The sequence below is a fragment of the Dryobates pubescens genome, chromosome 8, assembly GCF_014839835.1.
Source record: "Dryobates pubescens isolate bDryPub1 chromosome 8, bDryPub1.pri, whole genome shotgun sequence".
Lineage (NCBI taxonomy): Eukaryota > Metazoa > Chordata > Aves > Piciformes > Picidae > Dryobates > Dryobates pubescens.
The window spans coordinates 41,310,571-41,337,930 of NC_071619.1; the positions used below are offsets into that span (position 1 = coordinate 41,310,571).

The 27,360-nt window shown below is 46.4% G+C and overlaps 1 protein-coding gene across 2 annotated transcripts in view; it reads right to left on the bottom strand.

Annotated features, from left to right (window-relative positions):
* Positions 1-27,360, bottom strand: part of TBX15 (T-box transcription factor 15) — a 161,500-nt gene that overhangs the window by 26,508 nt on the left and 107,632 nt on the right. For both annotated transcript variants that reach the window (XM_054163699.1, XM_054163698.1), the window contains exon 7: positions 15,335-15,432. In XM_054163699.1, the coding sequence (XP_054019674.1) occupies positions 15,335-15,432 (98 nt within the window). The remainder of the gene's footprint in view (positions 1-15,334; positions 15,433-27,360) is intronic.

The window sequence follows — 27,360 nt, forward strand, 5'->3', positions numbered from 1 at the left end:
TTGAATGCCATCCTGTTGGACTCTGCCCAGCCTGTCAAGGTCCCTCTGGAGAGCCCTTCTACCCTCTAACTGATCAACTCCTGCCCCCAGCTTGGTGTCATCTGCAAATTTGCTGATGATGGACTCAATGCCCTCATCCATATCGTCTATGAAGATATTGAACAGGATGGGACTTAGCACTGATCCCTGGGGGACACCACTGGTGCCTGGCTGCCAGCTGGCTGTGGCACCATTCACCACCACTCTCTAGGCTCAGCCTCCAGCCAGTTCCTAACCCAGCTCAGCGTGCTGCTGTCCAAGCCACGAGCTGACAGCTTGGCCAGGATACAAGTGGTAGGATGAGAGGAAGTAGCCTCAGTTTATTCCAGGTGAGGTTTAGACTGGAAATTAGAAGAAACTTCTTCGCTGAAAAGGTTTTCAAACACTAGAATAGGCTCCCCAGGGAGGTGGTTGGACCACTGTCCCTGGAGGTGTTTCAAAGATGCAGAGATGTGGTGTTTAGGAACATGGTTTGGCACCAGACTCGATGGAGAATGGTTGGACTCAATGATCTTAAAGGTCTTTTCCAACCAAAACAATTCTGTGAAGAAGCTGATGGTACAATTTTGAGCTCAAGAAGGGTTTATTTATAGACACGGCTCTGAGTTAGAGGAAACTTCCATGGTCAACTAGGAAAATTAGTTCTGTGCTTAAGGGAGTGCAGTCTTCTGGGGTGAAACCTTTTTGCCAGTTTGCTTGAATTATTCTCTTTGCTGACAGTGTTTGGAGGAAACATTGAATGATGTGTCTCAAATAAAATATGTAGAATAAATTAACAACTGCAATGTTTGCATTTCAATCTTCCTTCACCCCATAGTTAACCATTAAGGACTATGCAGAAGAGACTCACATTGGTTACCTAGAGCACAAGGCTTTAAACATCTGCTAAGGAGTTGTGGTGAAGCTGTACCCACAGCTGAGGCTTTGGCTCCACAGAGTAAGTAGAGATCTCTGATAGGCAGTTGTGAAGGTAGCTTAATGGCCACCAAAGTGAGAATTCCATGTTTCAGGTTAACCCCAAAGAGAGACTGAAGTGATTCTGCTCTGAATTATCCCTGTTTGCAGGCCAGCTGGAAAACCCTGAGCTGACAACACAGTAATTAGGATACAAAGCTAAAAAAATATGTATTCTCTGTAACTTTAAAAGGGGAAGGAGGTGAGAGACCTGCAGGAGAAAATGACAGACCAGAGGACTCTCTTTCAAGAACATTTTGCATCTAATGCCAACCACAATCACAGGATGCACCACACTTCTGCCACAGAGCACAGCAAGGAAACCTGAAGCTCTTGATCATTTGCAGAATAATCTTTACACCTTTAAGTGGAATGGGAAACAATACAAAGCAAGGCCCATATCAGCTCATTCTCTTCATAAGGCAAACAGCTCCACTCTGCTCTGAAGGATATTTCTTACCCATACATTGAGACTCTTGAACATGTCCAGAGAAGGGCAACAAGGCTGGGGAGAGGCCTTGAGCACAGCCCTGTGAGGAGAGGCTGAGGGAGCTGGGGTTGCTTAGCCTGGAGAAGAGAAGGCTCAGGGGAGACCTCATTGCTGTCTACAACTACCTGAAGGGTGGTTGTAGCCAGGAGGGGGGTTGGTGTCCCCAGCAAGCAGCACCAGAACAAGAGGACACAGTCTCAAGCTGTGCCAGGGGAGGTTTAGGCTGGAAGTGAGGAGAAAGTTCTTCCCAGAAAGAGTAATTGGCCATTGGAATGTGCTGCCCAGGGAGGTGGTGGAGTCACCTTCCCTGGGGGTGTTCAAGAGGGGATTGGATGTGGCACTTGGTGCCATGGCTTAGTAGTCAGGAGGTGTTGGGTGACAGGTTGGACTTGATGATCTTTGAGGTCTTTTCCAACCTTATTGATTCTATGATTCTCTGATTCTTACCCATCTTTGCTGGCAGCACCAAGTAGGGGGCCAAATGCAACCTGGATTTTGTGAAGTTATAATTTGGACTGCAGTTGTTACAAAGCCAGCCAAATACCCCTAGAGATGGCAGCAATCCCAGCAAGTGCATCCACACCATGCCACAGTCTCCAATATACAGATGTGTATGTCATCTTAATGGAAGGCATAGATACAAACCAATCTAGTTAAACTGATACACAAGATTATGCTTAGGTCTGCTTTAAGTCAGCTGAACTCACATTTAAGCAAGAACAAAATTAATCCCTCAATATTTTTTCTCTCTTTCTTTTCTCTACCTGCTGTTCCCCCTAGAAATAGTTGCCAACACCAACAGCATTTAACAGGGAAGCCAAAGTATCTCTCACCTCCACACTTGTCATGACTCCAAAGTGATGAATTACTGTTGTCTCCAGAAAAACATTTTTGGCTCTGCATGAATCAGTCTCAGACACATTAGCAAGCCACATTTGTATAAAATATAAGGTTCCAAACTTCAAAGCCCCTTCCTTTGCATCTGAACCCTGCTCAGCATGGCTGGTCCTAGAACCACAGAACTGTTAAGGCTGTGAAAGACCTGTAATGAACGTGTCTGTCCACACAGTGCCCTGCCATTAATGCCCAGGGCTTAGCCAAGCACTGGTGACATCCTGAAAGGAGGCTGCTCTCTCTACAGGCATATGAGTGATAACTAAGTTGACCTCATCAAAAGGATATGGTCATTTCCAAAGAGGAGAAGTGGAGAATGATTAGTACAAGAAAGGTCAAAACCTGCAAACTGGACTGAAAAGTATGAAGGGAAGGTGAATGAAATCATGGAGGGACACAGAGAAACTCTGTGGAGAGAGTGGAGTCTAAAGGCAAACCTTCTTCTGCATGCCAGCATTCCTTCTTTTGACACTGCCTAGAAATTCTGGCTGTGCACCAGTGTCAAATATCTTTACCCACAAGGATAAGGGAAAAATACAGCTTCTCTTCTGGCTACAAATAAGAGCTGTCATTAAACTTTCCTTCAAGTAGCTTCTGACTAGTCTCACCTTCCTGCCACCTTTGTCCTTCCAAGCCTTGGTAATGGTGCTGTCTCTACATGTTCCCAGTAGACCTTTGTTTTTCCTTTGTCTAAGACTGAGCTTGTCTTAAGCACATGAGGTGGTTTGAACCTTAGCTGGGGCCTAAGAACTCAGATGGTGGCAAGGCTGAGAATCCTCCCCGCTCCCCCTCCCTCCACCAAGAAATCATTCGGGTTCGACCTGGAAGTAGAGAGATAAAGAATTTGCTTTATGTAAAAATGACAGGCAGGGTTCACAAGGCTAAGGAACAAGGATGGATGGGAAAGGGAAAGAAATATGAAATACAGAACCAGTCCTTTGCAAAGTGTGGAAGCAGCAGGGAGGATCACATGGCAGGGTAGCGGCAAGACAGCAGCAACTCACTTTTTCCCCGCGAAGCAGAAGGAAGAGAGCAATGGCTGCAATGTCCTCCCCTTTATACCCCTGCTGGACGTGGGGGTGGGGGGGAGTGGAACAGACCAAGTCAGTTTCCTAGGGGGAAAATACTCTCCAGGGAGGGCAAAACCTCTCACAAGCCCTCCACCCCTGCTTCCAGGATGGGTGTAGCCCATCACAGGACAATTTCAGGGTAAACTGCAAGCTCAAACATACCAAATCCACAGGTCTGATATGTCTTAAAATGAGAGGGGTGGAGTATTCTTGGAGCATTCAGCATGCCAGGGCATCCTGGCAACCAGGAGCTCTTCCACATGGGACAGGCCACGTAGAGAACTTCTAACAGTACAGTGTAGATGGAAAACACATCTGCCAGCAACCAGCATTAGCCAGGAGAACTTTCTGGCAACAGTGAGACAGTGGGGAGAGCACCAGTGCCAAGGGAGTCTGAAGCAGTTGTGCATGGAAAGTTTTCTGGGATCTCTCTTACCAACAGCACCATACTAGGCAGCTGACCCATAGGATAGGATAGGATAGGATAGGATAGGATAGGATAGGATAGGATAGGATAGGATAGGATAGGATAGGATGGAATGGAATGGAATGGAATAGAATAGAATAGAATAGAATAGAATAGAATAGAATAGAATAGAATAGAATAGAATAGAATAGAATGGAATGGAATGGAATGGAACGGAACGGAACGGAACGGAATGGAATGGAATGGAATTAGCCAGGTTGGACAAGACCTTTGAGATCAAGTCCAACCTATCACCCAACACCATCTAATCAACTAAACCATGGCACCAAATGCCTCATCCAGGCTCTTCTTAAACACCTCCAGTGATGGTGACTCCACCACCTCCCTGGGCAGCACATTCCAATGGCCAATCTCTCTTCCTATGAAGAACTTCTCCCTAGCCCAACACCTTTTATCTGAAGGAGACACATAAATCACACTTAGGACTCCACTGAGGCTTATTTGGCTTGCTCATGTTTCCCAGTATCAGTCACCACCATGACCTGCAGTGCCTCCATTCAAACCTCTCAGTCCTTGAAGTCCTTGCTTAGTGCAGAGATGAAGAGCAAGTGTACGCTGAAGCTGCAGTCAGCATAAAGCATCTGAACATGAGCCACATGCCCTGTGCAACAGCAAAGTGTCACCAGGCAGTCAAGAGTGTTAGTTTGGGCAACTTGATTGATGCCATTATCTGACCACATCAGCAACCTGCAGCTGTATAATACAGTTAAGGAGAGAGGTGGCTGAGGGCACTGAGAGCTTGTGCTTTGACCTTCTGACAAGGATGGGAACTGCAAGGGGATTTGTCTTAAGATTTTACATTTCTATGTATCAATCATCACAAAGTTATTATTTGAGTGTAAACTCTTCTTAAACAGCTGATCCTGCCTCCACCTACAGTCTTGTTTAGCCTGGAGAAGAGGATGCTCAGAGGAGACCTTATTGCTGTCTACAACTACATGAAGAGAGGTTGTAGCCAGGTGGGGGTTGGTCTCTTCTCCCAGGCAAGCAGCACCAGAACAAGAGGACACAGTCTCAAGCTGTGCCAGGGGAGGTTTAGGCTGGAAGTGAGGAGAATGTTCTTCACAGAAACAGTAATTGGCCCTTGGAATGTGCTGCCCAGGGAAGTGGTGGATTCACCATCACTGGAGGTGTTCAAGAGGGGATTGGATGTGGCACTTGGTGCCATGGTTTAGTAGTCATGAGGTGTTGGGTGACAGGTTGGACTTGCTGATCTCTGAGGTCTTTTCCAACCTTACTGATTCTATGATTCTCAGGGTCATAGATACAAGTTGCAGGATCTGCATGGTCACATTATATACACAAGCCTGCACTCAGCTGAGCAGAATGGTGTCTAGCCCACATCCTCAGCCCTACCATCCTCTCCCATCTTCAGATGTGAGCAAGGCCTAGCCCAAAGGCCAGATGCTTGGAAGCGGTTCTTGCACACCTTTACTGATCAGTCTCCTGAGGGAGCCACAGCCACTCCTCTGGCACATGCCCAATACATTGGCATCTCCACTGTGTGATAGCCATGTGGCTAAGCACTTGAGGGTCCTGGAAAGAGGGGCTGTGGCCACCAGTCATTCACCTGGCTCATAGCTCTCCTGGCACTTGAACTAATACACCTTCCTAAAAGGCTGGTTAGAGTCACTTGGGCACAGAGCCACACTAATGAAGCTCTCCAGCTTTCCAGATGGAGCTGACTGGGAGCTGGCATCTGTCTGGCCAGTATGGAGCAGAGCCAGAGGAGCCTGGCCATGCAGACATACACTGTCACTCCTGAAAGGTCTGATTTTGGTGAAAACTTTACAGATGTGTACACATCTGTAAAGGAACTTCCTAATGCATGGGAGAGACCAACTCTTCCCAGACTTTTTGCAATATTCTATTATGCTTGAATACAACCATAAAGAAATGTGATTACACTCAAGTACAAAACCAAACTGAAACAAAAACTGAAATCCCATTTCCAGTCTGGGCACACGTACATGTGTGGACCCTAAGGATGTCTTATGAAACTTACTCACTCTCTTAGAAGTCACTGCACCTTTGGTCACAAAACAAAAATTAAGTACTTGCCCAAAGATGGAAACATGAGATGATAGCTACAGGCTGGGGTCAGAGTGGCTGGAGAGAGGCCAGGCAGAAAGGGACCTGGGGGTACTGGTTGATAGTAGGCTGAACATGAGCCTGCAGTGCACCCAGGGGGCCAAGAGGGCCAATGGCATCCTGCCTTGCATCAGGAACAGTGTGGCCAGCAGGAGCAGGGAGGTCATTCTGCCCCTGTACTCAGCAATGGTTAGGCCACACCTTGGGTCCTGTGTCCAGTTCTGAGCCCCTCAGTTTAGGAAAGATGTTGAGTTGCTGGAAGGTGTCCAGAGAAGGGCAACAAAGCTGGGGAGGGGTCTGGAGCACAGCCCTGTGAGGAGAGGGTGAGGGAGCTGGGGTTGCTTAGCCTGGAGAAGAGGAGACTCAGGGGAGACCTTATTGCTCTCTATAACTACCTATCACCCAACACCATATAATCAACTAAACCATGGCACCGAGTGCCTAATCCAGTCTCTTTAAAGCCTTTATCAATGATCTGGACAAGAGGACTGAGTGCAGCTTTGGTAAGTTTGCAGATGGCACTAAGTTGGGAGAGAGTGTTGATTGACTTGAAGACAGGAAGGCTGTAGCGGGGCACATGGACAGGCTGGATGGCTGGGCAGAGACCAGTTATAGGAGATTCAACAAGACCAAGTACCAGATTCTGCACTTGGGTCACAACAACTCCAGGAATGCTCCAAACTATTCTATGTATTCTATGTATGTATTCTAAGAGGGCCTGGAAAGCTGCTCAGTAAAGAAAGATCCACAGGTGTTGATTAACAGCCAGCTGAACATGAGCCAGTGTGTGTCCAGGTAGTCCAGAAGGCCAACAGCATCCTGGCCTGTATCAAGAATAGTGTGAGCAGTAGGACCAGGGAAGGGATTGTCCCTTCAGCACTGGTGAGGCCACAACAAGAAAGACATTGACACACTGGGGAGGGTGCAGAGGAAGCCGGTGAAGGATATGGAGAACAGGTCTTGTGAGGAGTGTGTGAGGGAGCTGGCATTGTTTAGGCTGGGAAAAAGGAGGCTGAGGGGAGACCTCACTCTCTACAGGTGCCTGAAGGGAGATTGCAGTGAGTTGAGCATTGGTCTCTTCTTCTTCCTTACAAGAGAGAGGATGGGGTGCCATGGTTTAGTTGATTAGATGGTGTTGGGTGATAGGTTGGACTCGATGATCTCAAACGTCTCTTCCAACCTGGTCTATTCTATTCTATTCTATTCTATTCTATTCTATTCTATTCTATTCTATTCTATTCTATTCTATTCTATTCTATTCTTATTCTTATTCTTATTCTATACTATTCTAAGAAGAAGAAATGGCCTCAAGTAGCACCAGGTTAAGATTGAATATTAAAAGAAGCTTCTTGACTGGAGTTGGGCACTGGAACAGACTCTGCAAGGAGGTGTTTGAATCCCTATCCCTGGAGGTGTTTAAAGGACATAGAGATGTGGTGCTGAGGGACATGATTTAGCACCATATTTGTTCCAGTGAGAGAATGGTTGGATTTGATGATCTTAAAGGTCTTTTCCAACCAGAAAGATTCTATAATTCTCAGAGTATCACAACCTGCTTTCTCTCTAGAGCCCTTGGCCAATTATCAAATTATGAATCCACTGGTAAAAACTTTAAAAGGTCTAAATGAGACCCAGAATGTACTTCTTGCCAAGATTGGTTGGGTTGGTAAGGGAAACATAAAAAGGGCTTTGTGGTTCCTAGAGATACAGTTCACAGTGAGGGGGGGTGGAAAAAAAAAGGGTGTTTGGAGCAATAAATTTAAGGGGAAAGTATGTGCTGTGTGGCACAAAAGTGAAACAATTATTAGAAATTTTTATTTAAGATTAGGACATTATAGAAAATGACCTTTTTTATACCTTTGCTCACATTAAAAGGGTCACTGGAATTTATGGTAAATCTAGAACAGCACAGGAATAACACTTTATTTCCCTGCTTCCAGCAGGATCAGGGAAGCCATTCTGCCCCTGGACTCAGCACTGGTTAGGACACACCTTGAGTATTGTGTCCACTTCTGGGCCCCTCAGTTTAAGAAGGACCACAACAAGAGGACACAGTCTGAAGCTGCACCAGGGGAGGTTTAGGCTGGATGTTAGGAAGAAATTCTTCCCAGAAAGAGAGACTGGCCATTGGAATGTGCTGCCCAGGGAGGTGGTGGAGTCACCATCCCTGGAGGTGTTTAGGAAGAGCCTGGATGAGGCACTTGGTGCCATGGTTTAGTTGATTAGATGGTGTTGGGTGATAGGTTGGACTCAATGATCTCAAAGGTAATTTCCAACATCATTAATTCTCTTCTCTTCTCTTCTCTTCTCTTCTCTTCTCTTCTCTTCTCTTCTCTTCTCTTCTCTTCTCTTCTCTTCTCTTCTCTTCTCTTCTCTTCTCTTCTCTTCTCTTCTCTTCTCTTCTCTTCTCTTCTCTTCTCTTCTCTTCTCTTCTCTTCTCTTCTCTTCTCTTCTCTTCTCTTCTCTTCTCTTCTCTTCTCTTCTCTTCTCTTCTCTTCTCTTCTCTTCTCTTCTCTTCTCTTCTCTTCTCTTCTCTTCTCTTCTCTTCTCTTCTTCTCATTCCAAGACAGCAGGAGCTGTACTCAATCACCAGGTTGTACACACTTGCTGTCTAGAGATAGAAGCAGACCTCTAGCTACCAGAGATGTCTGCTGATACCAGAGGTAGCAACAGCAGGCTTAACTGGGGAGGACTCAAAGATCTTAGAGGTCTTTTCCAACTGAAGCAATTCTAACAAGAGGACACAGTCTCAAGCTGCACCAGGGGAGGTTTAGGCTGGATGCTAGGAAGAAATTCTTCACAGAGAGATTGGCCATTGGAATGTGCTGCCCAGGGAGGTGGTAGAGTCACCATCACTGGAGGTGTTTAGGAAGAGCCTGGATGAGGCACTTGGTGCCATGGTTTAGTTGATCAGATGGTGTTGGGTGATAGGTTGGACTTGATGATCTCAAAGGTCTTTTCCAACCTGGTTAATTGTATTGTATTGTATTCTATTCTATTCTATTCTATTCTGTTCTGTTCTGTTCTGTTCTATTCTATTCTGTTCCATTCTATTCTATTCTGTTCCATTCCATTCCATTCCATTCCATTCCATTCCATTCCATTCCATTCCATGGTTCTATGTGTGGCTCTTGTGGATTTCGGGTGTGTGTATCAAAACAGCAATTTAATGGTGGATTAAAAAGTTGTGTGCTGCAAACCTGCTATCTATCACATTGTGTGAATCTCATACTGGTCCCAAACTTCTGCTTAGGAGGCAATTCTTTTTACTAGTCACCAGGCTACCTTTGATTTTTACTTCTTGCATCAGCTGTTGCAGGAAGGATCAGATACAGGTCACAATTCCAGTATTGTCACTGCCTTTCTAGCCTCTATGTCTTGTCATAACTTACAGTCCTGGATAGCAATCTGCTCATCACAATAACCTGTGGGAAACTGTATGTGGCACAGCAGCCAGCAATGGCTCATTCTGCTCTTGGAGAGTGACACAATCCAGACTTACTGGAACTCTTGTATTCCTTTTCCCCTCCTCTCCTATAATTCTTATTTTTTAAAGCTCCCTGTTAAAGTCAAGAAACTGAGCCACATATTCTTAATAATGAGAATCTGGATAAGGTTCAATCTACATTTTGAAAATATATTCCAATTAAAGGATTTTAATAGATCCCTGGCTTTCCCCACACCTCATTGCCATGTGCATTCAATAATCCCAAGCCCCCTTTTTTCCCTAGTAATAAGCAGACTGCAGAGCAGGTGACATCATCCTCCAGAAGGTCAGCCTCTCCTCCACTGCACTTTCCTGAGCATTTCTTGCAAAGGTTGTTGTTTGCTTTTTTTATTCAGGGAGCGATTTCTCTTCTGAAAACTGCCTGCAGCTCTGTGATTGTGTCAAGTGTGGTGCTTGCCCCTATAAAGTTGTGAGGACTTTTGAATTGCATGCTCCAAGAGAGAGGTTTTGTTTCTATGACTGAGGGTTTCACTGGCAGAAATGTCATGTTCTTGTCCTTGGTAGGACAGCATTGTAGTCTACCTGGCCTTTGACACCGTCCCCACAGCAAACTGCTGGCCAAGCTGTCAGCCCATGGCTTGGACAGCAGCACTCTGAGCTGGGTTAGGAACTGGCTGGAGGGCCGAGCCCAGAGAGTGGTGGTGAATGGTGCCACATCCAGCTGGCAGCCAGGCACCAGTGGTGTGCCCCAAGGATCAGTGCTGTGGTCCATCCTGTTCAATATCTCATGGTATGGATGATGTGATTGAGTCCATCGTCAGTAAATTTGCAGATGACACGAAGTTGGGAGCAGGTGTTGTTTGGTTAGAGAGTAGAAGGGCTCCACAGAGGGACCTTGACAGTATGGACAGATGGGCAGAGTCCAAAAAGATGGCATTCAACAAGTCCAAGTGCCAGGTGCTGCACTTTGGCCCCAACAACCCCATGCAGTGCTACAGGCTGGGGTCAGAGTGGCTGAGAGCAGCCAGGCAGAAAGGGACCTGTGGGAACTGGTTGACAGTAGGCTGAACATGAGCCAGCAGTGTGCCCAGATGGCCAAGAAGGCCAATGGCATCCTGGTCTGTATCAGGAACAGTGTCACCAGCAGGAGCAGGGAAGTCATTTTGCCCTGTACTCAGCACTCGTTAGGCCACACCTTGAGCCCTGTGTCCAGTTCTGGGCCCCTCAGTTTAAGAAGGATATTGAGACACTTGAACATGTCCAGAGAAGGTCTATGAGGCTTGGGAGAGGTCCGGAGCACAGCCCTGTGAGGAGAGGCTGAAAGATCTGGGGTTGCTTAGCCTGGAGAAGAGGAGACTCAGGGGAGACCTTATTGCTGCCCAGGGTGGTGGTGGAGCTGCCATCCCTGGAGGTGTTCAAAAAAGGATGGGATGTGACACTTGAAGCCATGCTTTAGTTAGTCCTGAGGTGTTGGGTGAAAGGTTGGACTTGATAATCTCTCTGCCACAGCCTCACAGAACCTCTTCCTATTGTGTAACTATGTGCTGGTTTCAATGCCTATTGGTCCAATCAGTCTCTGGCAAGATTTATATACAGGCTGATTTCTAGATGCCTATTGCTTGCTCAAGTCTTGCTTAGCCTTGCTCAGCCTTGCTGAAGCCTTGTATGCTTGAACCTGCATGCTTGAACCTGCTTGGACCTTGTCTGGCTTGAAACTGCCTCGACTTGCATGGCCTTGAGTTGCTCAGCCCAGTGCCTGGGGTAAAGCTATGAGCATACACACCACAAGCTACAAGAGAAGCCATGAGCTTAGGAGTCAGAGCCAAGCCTGCTTCTCCTTGCCACCAGGATTCTGCTGTGCCTCAATTCACCCAGGACAAAGCCAGCGCCTGTCGCGATAGCGTCGTTAACAGCCCGCTGTCTGCTGAAGCCAGACCAGCCATCGATGACCCTGTGGCATTCCTGCCAGCAACCTGCCGTGCCTGGCACATGAGAGTGCCCCAAAGCCTCTAATACAGAGCAGCAGCACTCCCTACCTGGGTACAACCAGCTGTGAGTAACTAATTAACTGCCTCTTTGGCATAACTGCTCTTGTTGAGTCTCCCCCCAGCTGTGGTCGATGCCATTTCCCTCCTGGGGTGTTCTCTTTCTGTTCTATTCCTCCCAGTTTGCATAAAATAGTTATAATGTTATAGCTGCCCAAGTCCTGCACATTCCCACTGTAAATATATTCCAAACTTACACCCAACCTTTTGATATGTTTTGGCAATTTTCATATTAATAAAGGTTATTAATATTTTGATTAATATCGCCAATTTGTTTATAATAAAGGAAATTATATATCCTTTTGAACATGGAGACAGGGAGACTGACAGAGAGAGAGAGAGGTGACCTGACGTGACTCAGCATCTCTCATGAGGGCCCCTCAGAGGGCAGTGTGGCTGGGGGCATTCCCTGAGAATCACAGAATCATAGAATCAATAAGGTTGGTAAAAACCTCAGAGATCATCAAGTCCAACCTGTCACCCAACACCTCAGGACTAACTAAACCATGACTTCAAGTGCCACATCCAGTCCCCTCTTGAACACCTCCAGGGACAGTGACTCTACCACCTCCCTGAGCAGCACATTCCAATGGCCAATCTCTCTTTCTGGGAAGAACTTTCTCCCCACCTCCAGCCTAAACCTCCCCTGGCACAGCTTGAGACTGTGTCCTCTTCTTCTGGTGCTGGTTGTATGGGAGAAGAGACCAACCCCCACCTGGCTACAACCTCCCTTCAGGGAGTTGTAGACAGCAATAAGGTCTCCCCTGAGCCTCCTCTTCTCCAGGCTAAGCAACCCCAGCTCCCTGAGCCTCTCCTCACAGAGCTGTGCTCCAGACCTCTCCCCAGTCTCATTGCCCTTCTCTGGACACGTTCAAGTGTCTCAATGTCCTTCTTAAACTGAGAGGCCCAGAACTGGACACAGGACTCAAGGTGCGTCCCAACCATTGCTGAGTACATGGCAGAATGACTTCCCTGCTCCTGCTGGCCACACTATTTCTGATACAGGCCAAGATGCCATTGGCCCTCTTGGCCACCTAGGCACACTGCTGGACACTAGACACTCAAAAGTCTACTGTAGTCACCTCAGCATTTCTCACTCTTTCTGCCAGGTCTCCAGACCAGCATATTGGTGCTGGCCCTTGGAAGCTCTCCCAGAAGTCAGATATTAAAACAGAATGTGCTTGTACCTTGGCTTTGCACCTATCACAAACTAGCAGCCACTGGAGAGGTGAATACTATGATGCAAGTAATATAAGTAATAAGATTTATCATCTTGAGGTTGTTTCTCGTGGCTAAATGCAGTGCTGGAGAGAAGTGTTTTGTGTTGAGTTTTGAGACCAGCATGGGGACACAACTTGAGCTGAGGGTTGAACTAAACCTAGTGGTCTGTGGTGGTCTGTACAGACCTGGCTGGTCACAAGGTACTGGCTTGCTTCCTGGTTTTTCAGCTGCCAAACTATATTAAAACAAGCTATAAATACGTGTAATATTTTCCTTTCCTAATATTACCTTACCACGTAAGCAGTAGCTGGACTTGCCACCAGGGTGTTATCTGATAACCAATGGAAGGAGAGGAGAGGAGAGGCATGGGAGCCCGAAAAGGGGGTGAAACAGAGGAGGAAGACTGATTTGGCCACCAAGACCAGAAGAGGCGGCTGTTTCTATTTAGGTGAGTGATGAAAACATTACTGAATCCCTGCTTTAACCCATCTCTGACCACGTGCCCCACCACAACTGCTCCTCAACATGACCCTAAGCCTGTGCAAAACCTCTCCTGCCCCATGCTGTGCAGTTTGAGAAGTGTTGGGTGGTCAAGTAAAGACCTCACATGGGGAGACTAACACAGCCAACTGGAGAGTTCCCTGTCCTACTCCAGTGCTGTGCCATCAGAAGAATTATTTAGCAAGTGACCTGGGCTCTGAGGTGTTGACAGGGATCTGGGGTGAGGGACAGATGGCACGAAGAGATTCCTGTACTGGATCTCCTTCTGATTCTGCTCTGGTGATGGACTCATAGAAAAACAGAATCATTTTGGTTGGAAAGGACCTCTAAGGTTATGAAGCCCAACCCTCAACCCACTATGACCATTAAATCACACCCCGAAGTGTCATCCAGGGATGATGACTCCACCACTCCCTCAGCAGCCTGTTCCAATGCCTGACCACCCTTTCAGTAAAGATTATTTTTCCTAATATCCAACCTTAATCTCCTCTGGCACCACTTGAGGCCATTTCCTCTCATCCTATCACTAGTTACTTGTAAGAGACAGAAGCCCACCTCACTACAACCTCCTTTTTGGGAGATGTAAAGAGCAATAAGGTCCTACCCCCTCCTCCCTCTGGAGGAGACCATGTCATGCACTTAAGGATTGAAGGTCTAGGGGGAAGTTTGGGGATGATGTGAAACTCAGGTGTGAGAGACTGGATGTGGTGGGTTAATGCTCATCCTAAAATCAAAAACAGGGTGGAGGGCTTGTAAGTGCTTTGCCCTCCCTGCAGGATGTTTTCCCCCTGGGAAACTGAGTCTGTTCCACTCCCCCTCCCTGCCCAGCTGGGGTATAAATGAGAGGATACTGCTGCCCACTGCAGGCTTGAACCCACAATCTCAACACTCAGAGTCTCATGCTCTACCAACAGAGCCATGTGGTCCTTCCTGCCCAGGGCTGGAGGGAGGGTAGGGGGGTGGGGGAAGAAAGAGCCCTGGGGGTTTTGGGTGTACCCCCAGGTGGGGGGTGGGATGCCTTTGGATATGCTTTGGGATCTCTATTTCTTTTGGCTCTCTGTAAAACTTTCATTGTTTTTTTTCCTTTTAAACTTTCCACCATTTTTGCAGTCCATTTGTCTGAGTCTTTCTCTTTCGCTCGTGGTGGGAGGATTGGCCTCTCAATCTACCACACTGGAGAATCATCTGCACAGAGCACTTGGGTTTGCTTTTTTTTTTTTGACCTTGTAGATGTCCTTTTTTTAACACATTTTCAGATTGTTTCTTTTCTTGTGTGTGTATATTGGAATAATAATAACTGAAAAAGTCACCAGGTTGCTCTGATCTCTCTATTTCCACTGATCCTGTGCTTTTAACTAGGAATAGCTGCAATGAAGTGAATGGGGAAGCCCTATTCCTGAAAAAAAAATAAATAGTAACACAGCCTGAAACTAGAGATGAAAGCCCTACTTAGCAAATGAGAGATGTAAAGGGCAGCAGCTATGAAAAGATACAGCATGAACAAGCGGAAAACACTTGGCCTACCCAGCAATTCCTCCCCAGACTCATGCAGTCTCTCCAGCAAGGCCAGCAGGTTTTGAAAGCAAGGCAGCATGATCCTGGGGTGAGTCACATTTCTGGCCTCTGAAAGCTTGCAGAGGACACAGACCCCTTCTCCTTGTGTTCCCACACACATGGCAAACAGTAACTGTAAATGGAGAATAAGGTGCCTGACATGCTGGAGCATTCCCTCAGCTTCTCTCTGCCCCTTCTTCATGCTTAACTAGTGGCCGTTCACCTAATCCTTCCTGCATTTCCTTCCAGCTCTTAATCACAGAATCACCAAGGTTGGAAGAGACCTCAAGGATCATTTTAAGATTCTAGCTGTAGCACTGAGGACACCAGGGAGATTAATTTGCTCCGTTGCACATCATAAGGCACAGCTTGTCCACCATTTCCATCCATTCTCTCCGTGCCTTCGTAGCAGTCAAAAGGTCAACAAGTTGTGTGACACCCCCATCCTGGCCACTGGCCACACAGCAGAGCACACTGCTGCTCTTACACCCTCCTCTTCTGCTCTTTATACAGCTCTTTGCATGCCCTTTGTATGCTCACCTTGCTGCTTCTGCATGGTAGTAAAGTCTTCAAAGGTGAGAGTGCGCACAGGGGGCCTCCAGAACGCGTAGGTCTCCATAATGGCCTCCAGCCCCGTCCTATACAATGAAAGGAAAACAAGGAGAGAAGAGGAATGTCAGTCAGCTGGCAAGGGTATCAGCTTCAGGGAAAGAGGGCTCTGACCTCACTTCACAGGCTACCAGCAGCCACTGAAAGGTCACCTTGGCATCTGTGAATTCCTGAAGTGAGCCTTCCTGCACAGGCGCTAGTCACCAGAGTGAAATGAAACTTCTCCAGCCCAGGACTGCAGAAGTTGCTAACAGTCTCTCAGTGTCTTTCACCTTTTGCACAAGGGCCCCAAACTTTCTGTCTGTTTTGCAGGGGACACAGGACCATTAGCTCCTCAAGACATGTTTTGTCATAGACTTAGACCTCCACACTTTGTGGTTGCTGATGAGGGAGGTCTGGGATTCAGCCCACAGAATGAGAAGGGTTTTGTGAATCACCCTTCCCCACTACTTTGTAGTTCTGGACACTGTTCTGAAGTGCTATGGGAAGCCATCAAAAGGGAAATTTCCCTGGTTTTGGACTTCAACTAGAAATGAAAGATCCTTTTTTATGTAAGATCTGTGGCTTCTCTGTTTTGGGTCCCTAACTCACTTCTAAGACACTACCAAAAAGAAAACTCCAAAGGAGGATATATCCTCCCTGAAGGGCTGTGGTCTCAGATTTGGTCTTATTTTCATTACAGAATGACAGCTCTGCTGAAAGTCTCTAACTCTACAGCTCAGTGAGGACATAGGTGCATTATCAGTGGAAAAAAAACCAAACCAAACAAGCATGTTCTTCATGAGACAATATCCTGGAGGTTCTTCCCAGGAAAGGGTGTCCCCTGTGAAAGCTGCAGGTTGCTCTGTTCCTCATCCCTCACCTTCTGCTTCTTTTACAGAGTGAGATTATAGCCCTCACTCTGAGTGAACATGACTAGAGATGCTTCATGGAATGCAAGAACGTATTCCCTCTCCATGCAGAAGGCTATAACATCCTCAAAACATCTCATGAGATGTTGAGCTGATGCTCTGATAGTGGAGCTGCCTTTTGCTCCTGAAAGTGTCTTTCTGCATCTGCCCTCTCTCACTCAGTTAACTTTCCAAAGTCTCCCCGGAAGCTCAGATGCTTTAAATACATTGGAGTTGGCAAACCAAACTCTGTATTTTAAGAGGAGGTTTAGAAGAGAGGTTGTTGCATGGTGTTTATTAGCTGCTAAGCTGTTACAAGTAGAAACAGAAGACATCTCTGCATAGCAGTCTCACACCAGTGCTGAGCACATTACAGCACAACTATCCGGTTAATACAGGGGCCTCTGTCAGCTTATGGAGCTCAGAGGCAAGGAGGCAGTGCAGAATGTGAACCCATCTGCAAAGTTCAGCTCTGGGTCCAAAAGAAATTCTTTGACTACTGGTATCACCCCCTGGATTTCCTCCACTCCACGTGTGAGAAAGTCACACATGTTCAAAGTCCGTATGCTGGGAAGAGAGCAGTACCTTTTTACACGCTCAGGAAACAATCCCCAGGCTGAATCCAAGGGAGAACTTTCTGGTACCATATAAGGGAGCATAAAATGCCCTAAGCAAGCTGCAAAACGCAACAAGACCTGCTGTCAAAAATGCTTGCCTTGATGGTCAAAACCAAGTAATGTATCCTGAAACACAGACTGAAAGTTCCAGCTGTGCTCATCCAGCTGCTCTGTCTCTGCCACAAGGATGGGGTGGGGGGATGTAGGAAGGCAGCTCACTGAAATCCATGTTCACACAGTCTGTCCCAGTCATTAGACTCCTATGCACATAACCCTGCTCTGCACTAGAGTCATAGAATCATACAATCAACAAGGTTGGAAAAGACCTCAGAGATCATCAAGTCCAACCTGTCAGCCAACACCTCGGGACTGACTAAACCATGGCACCAAGTGCCACATCCAATCCCCTCTTGAACACCTCCAATGATGGTGGCTCCACCACTTCCCTGGGCAGCACATTCCAATGGCTAACAACTCTCTCTGTGAAGAACTTTCTCCTCACCTCCAGCCTAAACTTCCCCTGGCACAGCCTGAGACTGTGTCCTCTTGTTCTGGTGCTGGTTGCCTGGGAGAAGAGCCCAACCCCCAACTGGCTACAACCTCCCTTCAGGGAGTTGCAGAGAGCAATAAGGTCTCCCCTGAGCCTCCTCTTCTCCAGGCTAAATAACCCCAGCTCCCTCAGCCTCTCCTCACAGGGATGTGCTCCAGACCTCTCCCCAGCCTCATTGCCCTTCTCTGGATATGTTCAAGTGTCTCAATGTCCTTCTTAAACTGACTGACTTCTAGATCTGCTCTTATGACTCCCTTCTAGTAAACTCCAACCCCTAATGAAGGTGACTCAGGAAAGCAGCAAAGGCAGGATAACCCTATTACCCTTGCTGCTGCCTGGTGTCTGCATCATTCTCAGCTCAACTTGATCCAAAGTCCAAAGTTTCTAGCTCTCTATCTATCATGCTCCACTATATATATCAACATAATTCTTGCAAGCACTACATAATTCACACATTAAAAGATAAAAATATAGAAGAGAGATAATAGGAGAAAATAAAAAGAAGAAATCATAGAACCATTAAGGCTGGAAAAGACCTCTAAGATCATCCAGTCCAACCCTCAACCCAACACCACCATGCCCACTAAACCATGTCTCAAAGTGTCATGTCTACATGTTTTTTGAACTCCTCCAGGAATGACAACTCCACCTCCCCTAGGCAACCTGTTCCATTGCCTGACCATTGTTTAGGTCAAGAAACTGTTCTTAATATCCAATCCAAGCCTCCCATGGTGCTGCTTGAGGCCCTTTCCTCTCATCTTATCACTTGTTACTAGGGAGATGAGACCAATACTTGCTTGGGTCCAGTCTCCTTTCAGGGAGGAGAGATCAATGTCCACCTATGTCCAGCCTTCTTGGGAGCAGAGATCAATGTCCACCTATGTCCAACCTCCTTTCAGGGAGTTGTAGAGAGCAAGAAGGTCTTCCCTCAGCCTCCTTTTCTCCAGACTAAACAACCCCGGTTCCTACAGCCACTCCTCACAAGTCCTGTTGTCCAGACCCTTTGCCATCTTTGTTGACCTTCTCTGGACTTACTCCACCATCTCAATGACTTCCTTGTAGTGAGTGCCCCATAACGGAACCCCGTACTCAAGTTGTGGCCTCACCACTGCAGAGTACAAGACAACCATTTCCCTGGTCCTGCAGGTCAACACTCATGCCCAATTTGGTGTGATGTCATCCATAAATTTACTGAGGGTGCACTCAATCCCCTTATCCACATCATTGGCAAAGATGTTAAACAAGACTGGTCCCAAAAGTGAGCCCTGGGTAACACTTCTTGTTACTGGCTCTTAACTGGAGGTAATGTCATTCACTACAAATAAGAGAGTAAATCAAGAATAATAGGGTGCTCACAGCAGCTGGACTCACTGTGCCTGTGGGCTGACAGAGGGCAAAAGGCAGCACTGAATGTACTGTATGAGTCTACTATTCCTGCCTGGTATGCCAGGTCTTCCTGGCCCAAATGAGCCTCCTTTACTCTCCCAGAGGTGTGCACATGCTGAACATGCATTATAAAACAACCTTTCAAGGCATCTTGGTGACAGAGCTTAAAGTTATGTCCAGTTTTCCTACACACAAATTTAGATCCCCATAGACTAAGTCATCCTTCTTTTTCTCATAGGTTTGCTTTGATATTTTCCTTTCTGCAGAGCAGCCTTCTTTCTTCACAGAAAGAGAGATTTGCCATTGGAATGTGCTGCCCAGGGAGGTGGTGGAGTCACCATCACTGGAGGTGTTTAGGAAGAGACTTGATGGGGTGCTTGGTACCATGGTTTAGTTGATTAGATCGTGTTGGGTGATAGGTTGGACTCGATGATCTCAAAGGTCTCTTCCAACCTGGTTAATTCTATTCTATTCTATTCTATTCTATTCTCTATTCTATTCTCTATTCTATTCTATTCTATTCTATTTGTGTTTTTGAAATAGTATCTAAGCAGAGCACATCCTTACAGAACTTTCACATCCTTCCATCCTTCAGACAAGATCTATGAGACAGCCACCACATGTGCTAACCTGACAGTCACCTACTACCCTGAGGATGGAGTCTTGAAATGAAAGAAGATTCAGCCATGCAAAAACCAGCTTTGCTGAGAAGCCAACACCACATTTGTGTGACTGAGATTAAAACTTTGTTCCCAACCTTTCAATATTTTTTCCCCCTGTCTGTTATATTGCTGGTTTATAAAGCAAATGTAAAGGTGAGGTGGTGTGATTCAAGACTTTATTGCTGACAGCTTTTACAACCCTCTCTCCTATAGCTCTCTACAACCATGTGAAGGGAGGTTGTAGCCAGGTGGAGGTTGGTCTCTTCTCCCAGGCAACCAGCACCAGAACAAGAGGACACAGTCTCAAGTTGTGCCAGGGGAAGTTTAGGCTGGAGCTGAGGAGAAAGTTCTACCCAGAAAGTAATTGGCCACTGGAATGTGCTGCCCAGGGAGATGGTGGAGTCACCATCCCTGGAGGTGTTCAAAAAAGGATTGGTTTAGTTAGTCCTGAGGTGTTGGGTGACAGGTTGGACTTGATGATCTCTGAGGTCTTTTCCAAGCTTATTGATTCTATGATTTATTACACTAGTGTGGCACAAACATATCCAGAGCTATACCACAGACCTCCAATTACAGTATGGAAAGCTGTCTCTCTCCTAGTCAGCAGAACTACTGGAGTCCTCTTCTGTGTGTGTTCCAGCCCCCAGCAGATGGCAAATGCCATCTGACCAACGAAAAGACATTTTGATACAGCAATAAATGCTGACAGAAACTTCTTTTGGGCTTTGGTGAGGCCTGCTGGTACCAAGTGTGCTGCAGGTTATTATGCGGCATCCACTTTCGCTTCCAAAGAACTGCCCTGAAAAACTGACTTCAAGCTGCCTATCAGGCCATAAACCTTCCCCTCTCACACCATCTTTATGAAGGAAGCAAAAAAACAAAGAAAAAAGAAATATCAGAAGAGGACTCACTGCCAGCTTTATTTTAATAAGGTCAGTCCTTTAAAAGGTATCCAAGAATTCTCTCTTTTTCATTCATTCTTTTATTTTTAGTGCTATAAAGTTTTAATAATCAGCAATAAATGAAACAGTTCTATTGTCTGAAAAAATGGAAAAAAGATGTATGAGCTATCTGTGCACCTTCATAATCCATCCCATATGGCTGACCTTGCTGTTCCTGCTGCATGCAGGATCCAGGTCATCATTTCATTGTTCACTGGGGAGGCAAAATTGGCTCCAAGTGCCCTCCTGGCTCTCTTTGCCTAGACAAAACCTCAAAGAGCATTTACAGCACAAACAATGTTTGTTCACTTCAGCTGCCTACATCTGAAAGCAAAGGACTGCTGCTTGCCTTCAGCCCACTGGGTTTCCTGACTGCTGTCCCTTCTGGCTTCCCCCTGGATGAGGAGGCTCCCATGAACAACCCACTATCAAATGAACTTTACTCAGCCTCCAAAAATAGGCTCTGTGGCATTAAACCTTCACCCTTGCTACCCTAGCATTTGGCTAGCTGAGCTCCATATGTCAAAAACTCTAGTCCTCAGCCTCTTGCAGGAAAGCAGCTAAGTTATACCTGCCTTGCATGTTCTTTACATAAATGTCCCTTCATCACTTGAACCAGCTCTCATTTCATTTTTACAGGTGCTTCACATGCTTTTGCAGATAAAGGAAATAGGAACAAAAAATACACAGAGGGAATATCTAATAGCAAGAAGTAATATTTGGCCTTCTAACACAGGATAAACCCCCCAATCCATAAAGGCTAATGACTAGATTGCTAAACACCATTGATCAACACTGTTTGAGTGCTTAGACTGCAAAACAACATCCAGCTGCTGAGCTGTTTGTATCTTGCCCTGTGAAATACCTCCCTGCTCCTTCTCCCAACACAAAGAGCAGTCAGCTGTGAGGGAAGACAACCATGCAAACAAATGAAGGATATCCAAGAAGGGATTCATTAAAAGATTGCTTCCACAGATGGATACAGTCAGTGACATCATGATGGGGTGGATACCCCAGGACAGCAGGTTTTTTAGGATTCTCATATGCTAATGAAGGGAGATGAATGTATATATGAGAAGAGAAAAGAAAAGAAAAGAAAAGAGAAAAGAAAAGAAAAGAAAAGAGAAAAGAAAAGAAAAGAAAAGAAAAGAAAAGAAAAGAAAAGAAAAGAAAAGAAAAGAAAAGAAAAGAAAAGAAAAGAAAAGAAAAGAAAAGAGAAAAGAAAAGAGAAAAGAAAAGAGAAAAGAAAAGAGAAAAGAAAAGAGAAAAGAAAAGAGAAAAGAAAAGAGAAAAGAAAAGAAAAGAAAAGAGAAAAGAAAAGAAAAGAAAAGAAAAGAAAAGAAAAGAAAAGAAAAGAAAAGAAAAGAAAAGAAAAGAAAAGAAAAGAAAAGAAAAGAAAAGAAAAGAAAAATAATTAACCAGCTTGGAAAAGACCTTCGAGATCATTGAGTCCAACCTATCACCCAACACCATCTAATCAACTAAACCATGGCACCAAGTGCCTCATCAGGTCTCTTCCTAAACACCTCCAGTGATGGGGACTCCACCACCCACTCCCTGGGCAGCACATTCCAATGGCCAATCTCTCTTTCCATAAAGAACTTCTTCCTAACATCCAGCCTAAACCTCACCTGGCACAGCTTGAGACTGTGTCCTCTTGTTCTGGTGCTGGTTGCCTGGGAGAAGAGACCAACCCCCACCTGGCTACAACCTCCTTTCAAGTAGTTGTAAAGGGCAATAAGGTCTCCCCTGAGCCTCCTCTTCTCCAGGCTAAGCAACCCCAGATCCCTCAGCCTCTCCTCACAGGGCTGTGCTCCAAACCCCTCCCCAGCTTTGTTGCCCTTCTCTGGACACCTTCCAGCAACTCAACCATGAATGATACAGAAAGACTGAGCTGATGATAGTGTAAGATTTAAATGGGAAATGTTACAAACCCAACAGTTACTTCCAGAATTTCTGCAGTGAGCAACTATAGTGAAGCAATATCAGGGTAAGAAATAAATGAAGGAGGAACCATCAACATCCATTTCATGGAAAAGCATCAACTCCAAGCAGAGAGGCCCAGGAGTTCCTCTTCTCCCACCACATACTTTTTTTCCAGCAGGTTGTTTGGTTTTTACTCCACTATTTGCCAGCAAACTTTAACTGTAGCCTTGATTCAGCATTCTGATGTCCCTGGTAAATAACGTGCCGGAGCAGCCTCAGATGGTCTGTGCCCCCCTGCTGCTTGCACAACTTTTTTTTCCCCACTTTTTTTCTTTCTTTCAAGGTGTTACACAGAAAATCTCTTGGGCATGTATTCTGCTTGCCTGCTCCACAAGTGGTCTGTGGCAGTTCAGGCTGGGTGCCTCCTGCTGCTGCCACACAAGATACACCTCCGGTGCCCCGAGGGTCCAGCCCAGTGGGTGGACACAGGGAGCTGTGTATTTCATACCCATAATGTCCTCTGCTCTATAAATCCAACTGCAAAGTCTCTCACTTCCTCTTTCTTCCCCCTCTGCTCCCATGGGAGATGCTCCCTATCTCATAATGGTTGGAGAGTTATCTCAAGGCCTCTTAGGGTCTTTTATAAGGGACTCTGTATGCTTGGGATTTCTTTTTGTCACTGCTTGTAGCTCTCTGTAAAACACTAATCACTTCCTCATTTAAACTTTCCATCACTTCTGCAATCCATTTGTGTGAGTCTCATTTTTTGCCCCTTTGGAGGCAAGAGAGGATCTGCCTGGCCTCCAACCGGGACATGGTCCCTTGTTCAAACTACAGAATCACACAGAATCACAGAAGAAATCAGGCTTTCCTAGAGCAGGTTGCACAGGATGAGTGTCCAGGTGGGTTTTGAAATGCTGCAGGGAAGGAGACTCCACAACCTCTCTGGACAGCCTGTTATAGTGCTCCACCACCCTCAAAGGAAAGAAGTTTTTCTTTAATTCCGAGGAAAACCTCCTGTTCTCTAGTTTGTACCTATTGCCTCTTGCCCTATCGCTCAGCACCACTGAAAGGAGCCCTGCCTCATCCTCATGAATTAAGGGCAACAAAGTTGGTGAGGGGCTTGGAACATAAGCCCTATGAGGAGAGACTGAGGGAGCTGGGGTTGCTTAGCCTGGAGAAGAGGAGACTCAGGGGTAACCTTATTACTCTCTACAACTATCTATAGGGAGGTTGTAGCCAGGTGGGGGTTGGTCTCTCCTCCCAGGCAACCAGCACCAGAACAAGAGGACACAGTCTCAAGCTGCACCAAGGGAGAATTAGGCTGGATGTTAGGAAGAAATTCTTCCCAGAAAGAGAGACTGGCCATTGGAATGTGCTGCCCAGGGAGGTGGTAGAGTACCCATCACTGGAGGTGTTTAGGAGGAGACTTGATAGGTTGCTTGGTTGCATAGTTTAGTTGATTAGATGGTGTTGGGTGATAGGTTGAACTTGATGGTCTTGAAGGTCTCTTCCAACCTTATTTATTCTATTTCTATTTCTATTTTCTAATTCCACCCTTTAGATGTTGATAAGCATTGATAAGATCCCCTCTCAGTCTGCAGTTCTCCAGGCTAGAGACTCCCAGGTCTCTCAGCCTCTTCTCCTAAGAGAGTTGCTCCAGTCCCCTAATTACTCTGCTTCTCTTTCAAAAGAGGTCTACATTTTCACTGGGACAGGTTTTTGAGCTACAGCTTGATGCACCATAGCTGCCCAAAGTTGTTCTGGGTGTAAGCTACAGATTGTCATAATTCTCACTCCAGCTGACCAGAGATTAGGAAGTCAGGAGGAAAGAGGAGCCAACTAGAACAAAGTCCCATCTAAAGACTCCAGTTTGGACCTTAATGTTTTTCTTCCTCCTGTGTGTACTTCTATGCACATGTCCTCTTTAAAGGGAACAGCTGAGTGTGAGAGTGTCCTCTGCTAGCTGACAACATTGGTGCAACCTTAGCCAGACCACAGCTTGCGAGGCAGGCGCCTGACTGCTGTATCTGCTTGCAAATACCTTCGCCTGTTTTTTTCATCCCAAAGCCTCAGGCTGCTCTCTTTGATGTGTAATACCTTAAAGATTTTAACTCCTCTTTACATCAGTGGAGAGCTGGACTGAGCCCTCTCCACAGCTGCAGCCATGTAGCAATTTCCTGCCCTTTCTTAAATCAATGAGCTACAAAGATCAGTAATTCTCAACCTTTTCAGGAAACCGTCCAGATTGACTGGGCTAGGACCTTATTAATCCCGTCCACGTTAACCTAGCCCACCGTGGACCTGGAACTGCATCAATCCCTATTTGAAGCTCAGCCTTCAGCGCAGCTGTATCTCTGCACACAGCAAGACCTTGTACTCGGGGCACGTGTTACTTCCTCCACACAGAGGAGGAGAGCAGAGTAAAAGTCACAAAAGCCTCAAGCACCAGAACTATGCTCACAGTGGGAATTAAATAAAGGTGGTGGCATCTTTTCACTTAGCTACACTAAGATGAAAAGAGAGGAGCCGAGCTAGGAAACTACTAGATGAGTAAGACACTGCCCTTCAGATCACAGAGAGTGTGGCATTTACACAGGGCATGGGAAATGCAGAGCAGTTGCCCATTCACTGAAAGTTCCCCATGCCAAACCATGAAGGAGGTGCTGGTCCTGGTGAACACACACAAGAGGAGCACTCAAATAAAAACTGAATTACAGTGCCCTCGGGTACAGCAGATGAAGGCCACACAAAGCACTTTCATTTTGGTCTTCACACACTTGCTTTACAAGCCTAGGGTTCCTGTAACCTGGCAACGTATGCCTAATTCTGTCATTCATTTAATGTTTAAAGCCTTTGTGGTGCTGATTTAAAGGATACCTACATCATTTAGATCCTAATGGTTGGGCTAGATGGTCTTAAAGGGGTCTTTTCCAGCAAAAATGCTTTCATGAAATATTTAGATTTGATGAATACTTTCCTGGATTCACAAAAGGCAGAAAAAATGAAGCTTTGGGTTTGGACTTTCTTATTTTACTAATGCAAAAGTTTTCTTGCTTGAAGTTCCTGCCTTAAAGAGATTCACAGATTGCAATCAGATTGGAAGAGGTCATTTTGTCCACTCCCCATGCAGTCAGCAGGGACACTTCCAACTAAATCAGGCTGCCCAGGGCCACATCAAGTTTAATCTTGAATGTCTCCAGGGACAGGCCTTCAAGCATATCCCTGCCAAGCTGTTCCAGTATTTTACCCCTCTCATTGTAAAGAGCTCCCTCCTTTTGTCAAACCTAAATCTACCCTGCTCCAGTTTAAAACTGGCCCCTTTAAAACTTACCCCATCATCCTACCTCTACAAGCCTTTCTAAACAGTCCTCCCCCAGCCTTCCTGTAGGTCCCCTTCAGGTATTAAAATGTATTTATAAGGTCTCAATGGAGCCTTCTCTTCTCCAGCCTGAACAGCCCCAATTCTTTCTACCTGTCCTCATAGCAGAGGTGCTCCAGTCTTCTGATCATCTTTGTGGCCTTCCTCTGGAGCTGCTCCAGCAGGTCTACATCCCTCTTGCACTGGGGTCCCACAGCTGGACACAGTACTCCAATTGAGGTGTCACCAGAGCAGAGTAGAATCATAGAATCAATAAGGATGATCCTCAAGAATCATCAAGTCCAACCTATCACCCAACACCTCAGGACTAACTCAACCATGGCTTCAAGTGCCACATCCAATCCCCTCTTGAACATCTCCAGGGGTGGTGACTCCGCCACCTCCCTGGGCAGCACATTCCAATAGCTAACAACTCTTTCTATGAAGAAATTTCTCCTCACCTCCAGCCTAAACTTCCCCTGGCACAGCTTGAGACTGTGTCCTCTTGTTCTGGTGCTCTGGTTGCCTCAGAGAAGAGACCAACCCCCACCTGGCTACAACCTCCTTGCAGGTAGCTGTAAAGAGCAATAAGGTCTCCCCTGAGCCTCCTCTTCTCCAGGCTAAGCAACCCCAGCTCCCTCAGCCTCTCTTCATTGGGCTTGTTCTTGAGGCCTCTCCCCAGCCTCATTGCCCTTCTCTCAATATCCTTTTTAATTTGAGGGGCCCAGAAATGGACACAGGACTCAAGGTGTGGCCTAACCAGTGCAGAGTACAGGGCACAATGACTTCCCTGCTCCTGCAGGCCATACTATTCCTGATACAGGCCAGGATGTCATTGGTCTTCTTGGCCACCTGTGCACACTGCTGGCTCATGTTCAGCCTACCATCAACCAGTACCCCCAGGTCCCTTTCTGCCTGGTTGCTCTCCAGCCTTTCTGACCCCAGCCTGTAGCACTGCATGGGGTTGTTGTGGCCAAAGTGCAGCACCTGGCACTTGGACTTGTTGAATGCCATCCTGTTGAACTCTGCCCATCTCTCCAGCCCATCAAGGTCCCTCTGCAGATCCTTTAACAGATCAACTCCTGCCCCCAACTTGTGTTGTCTGCAAATTTACTGATGATGGACTCAATCCCCTCATCCAGATCATCAATAAAAATATTGAACAGGATGGACCACAGCACTGATCCCTGGGGGACACCACAAGTGCCTGGCTGCCAGCTGGATGTGGCACCATTCACCACCACTCTCTGGGCTCAGCCCTCCATCCTTGGCTGCTGTCCAAGCCAGGGGCTGACATCCTGGCCAGGAGTTTGCTGTGGGGGACGATGTCAAAGGCCTTGCTGAAGGCCAGGCAGACTACATCCACAGCCTGCCCCACATCCACCAGGCAGTCACCTGGGCACAGAAGGAGATCAGGTTGGTCAGGCAGGACCTGCCCTACCTAAAGCCATGTTGACTTATCAGAGATGTTGAGATTTTAACTGTATTTCTCAGAGACAAATTGCAAAGTTCAGAGGAACATGAAAACAATATAAATTAGCATAAACAAATTAATTATTCATCAGAAAACAGCAACAACAAACCAACCAAACACCAACCACCACCAAAACAACAGCAAAACATA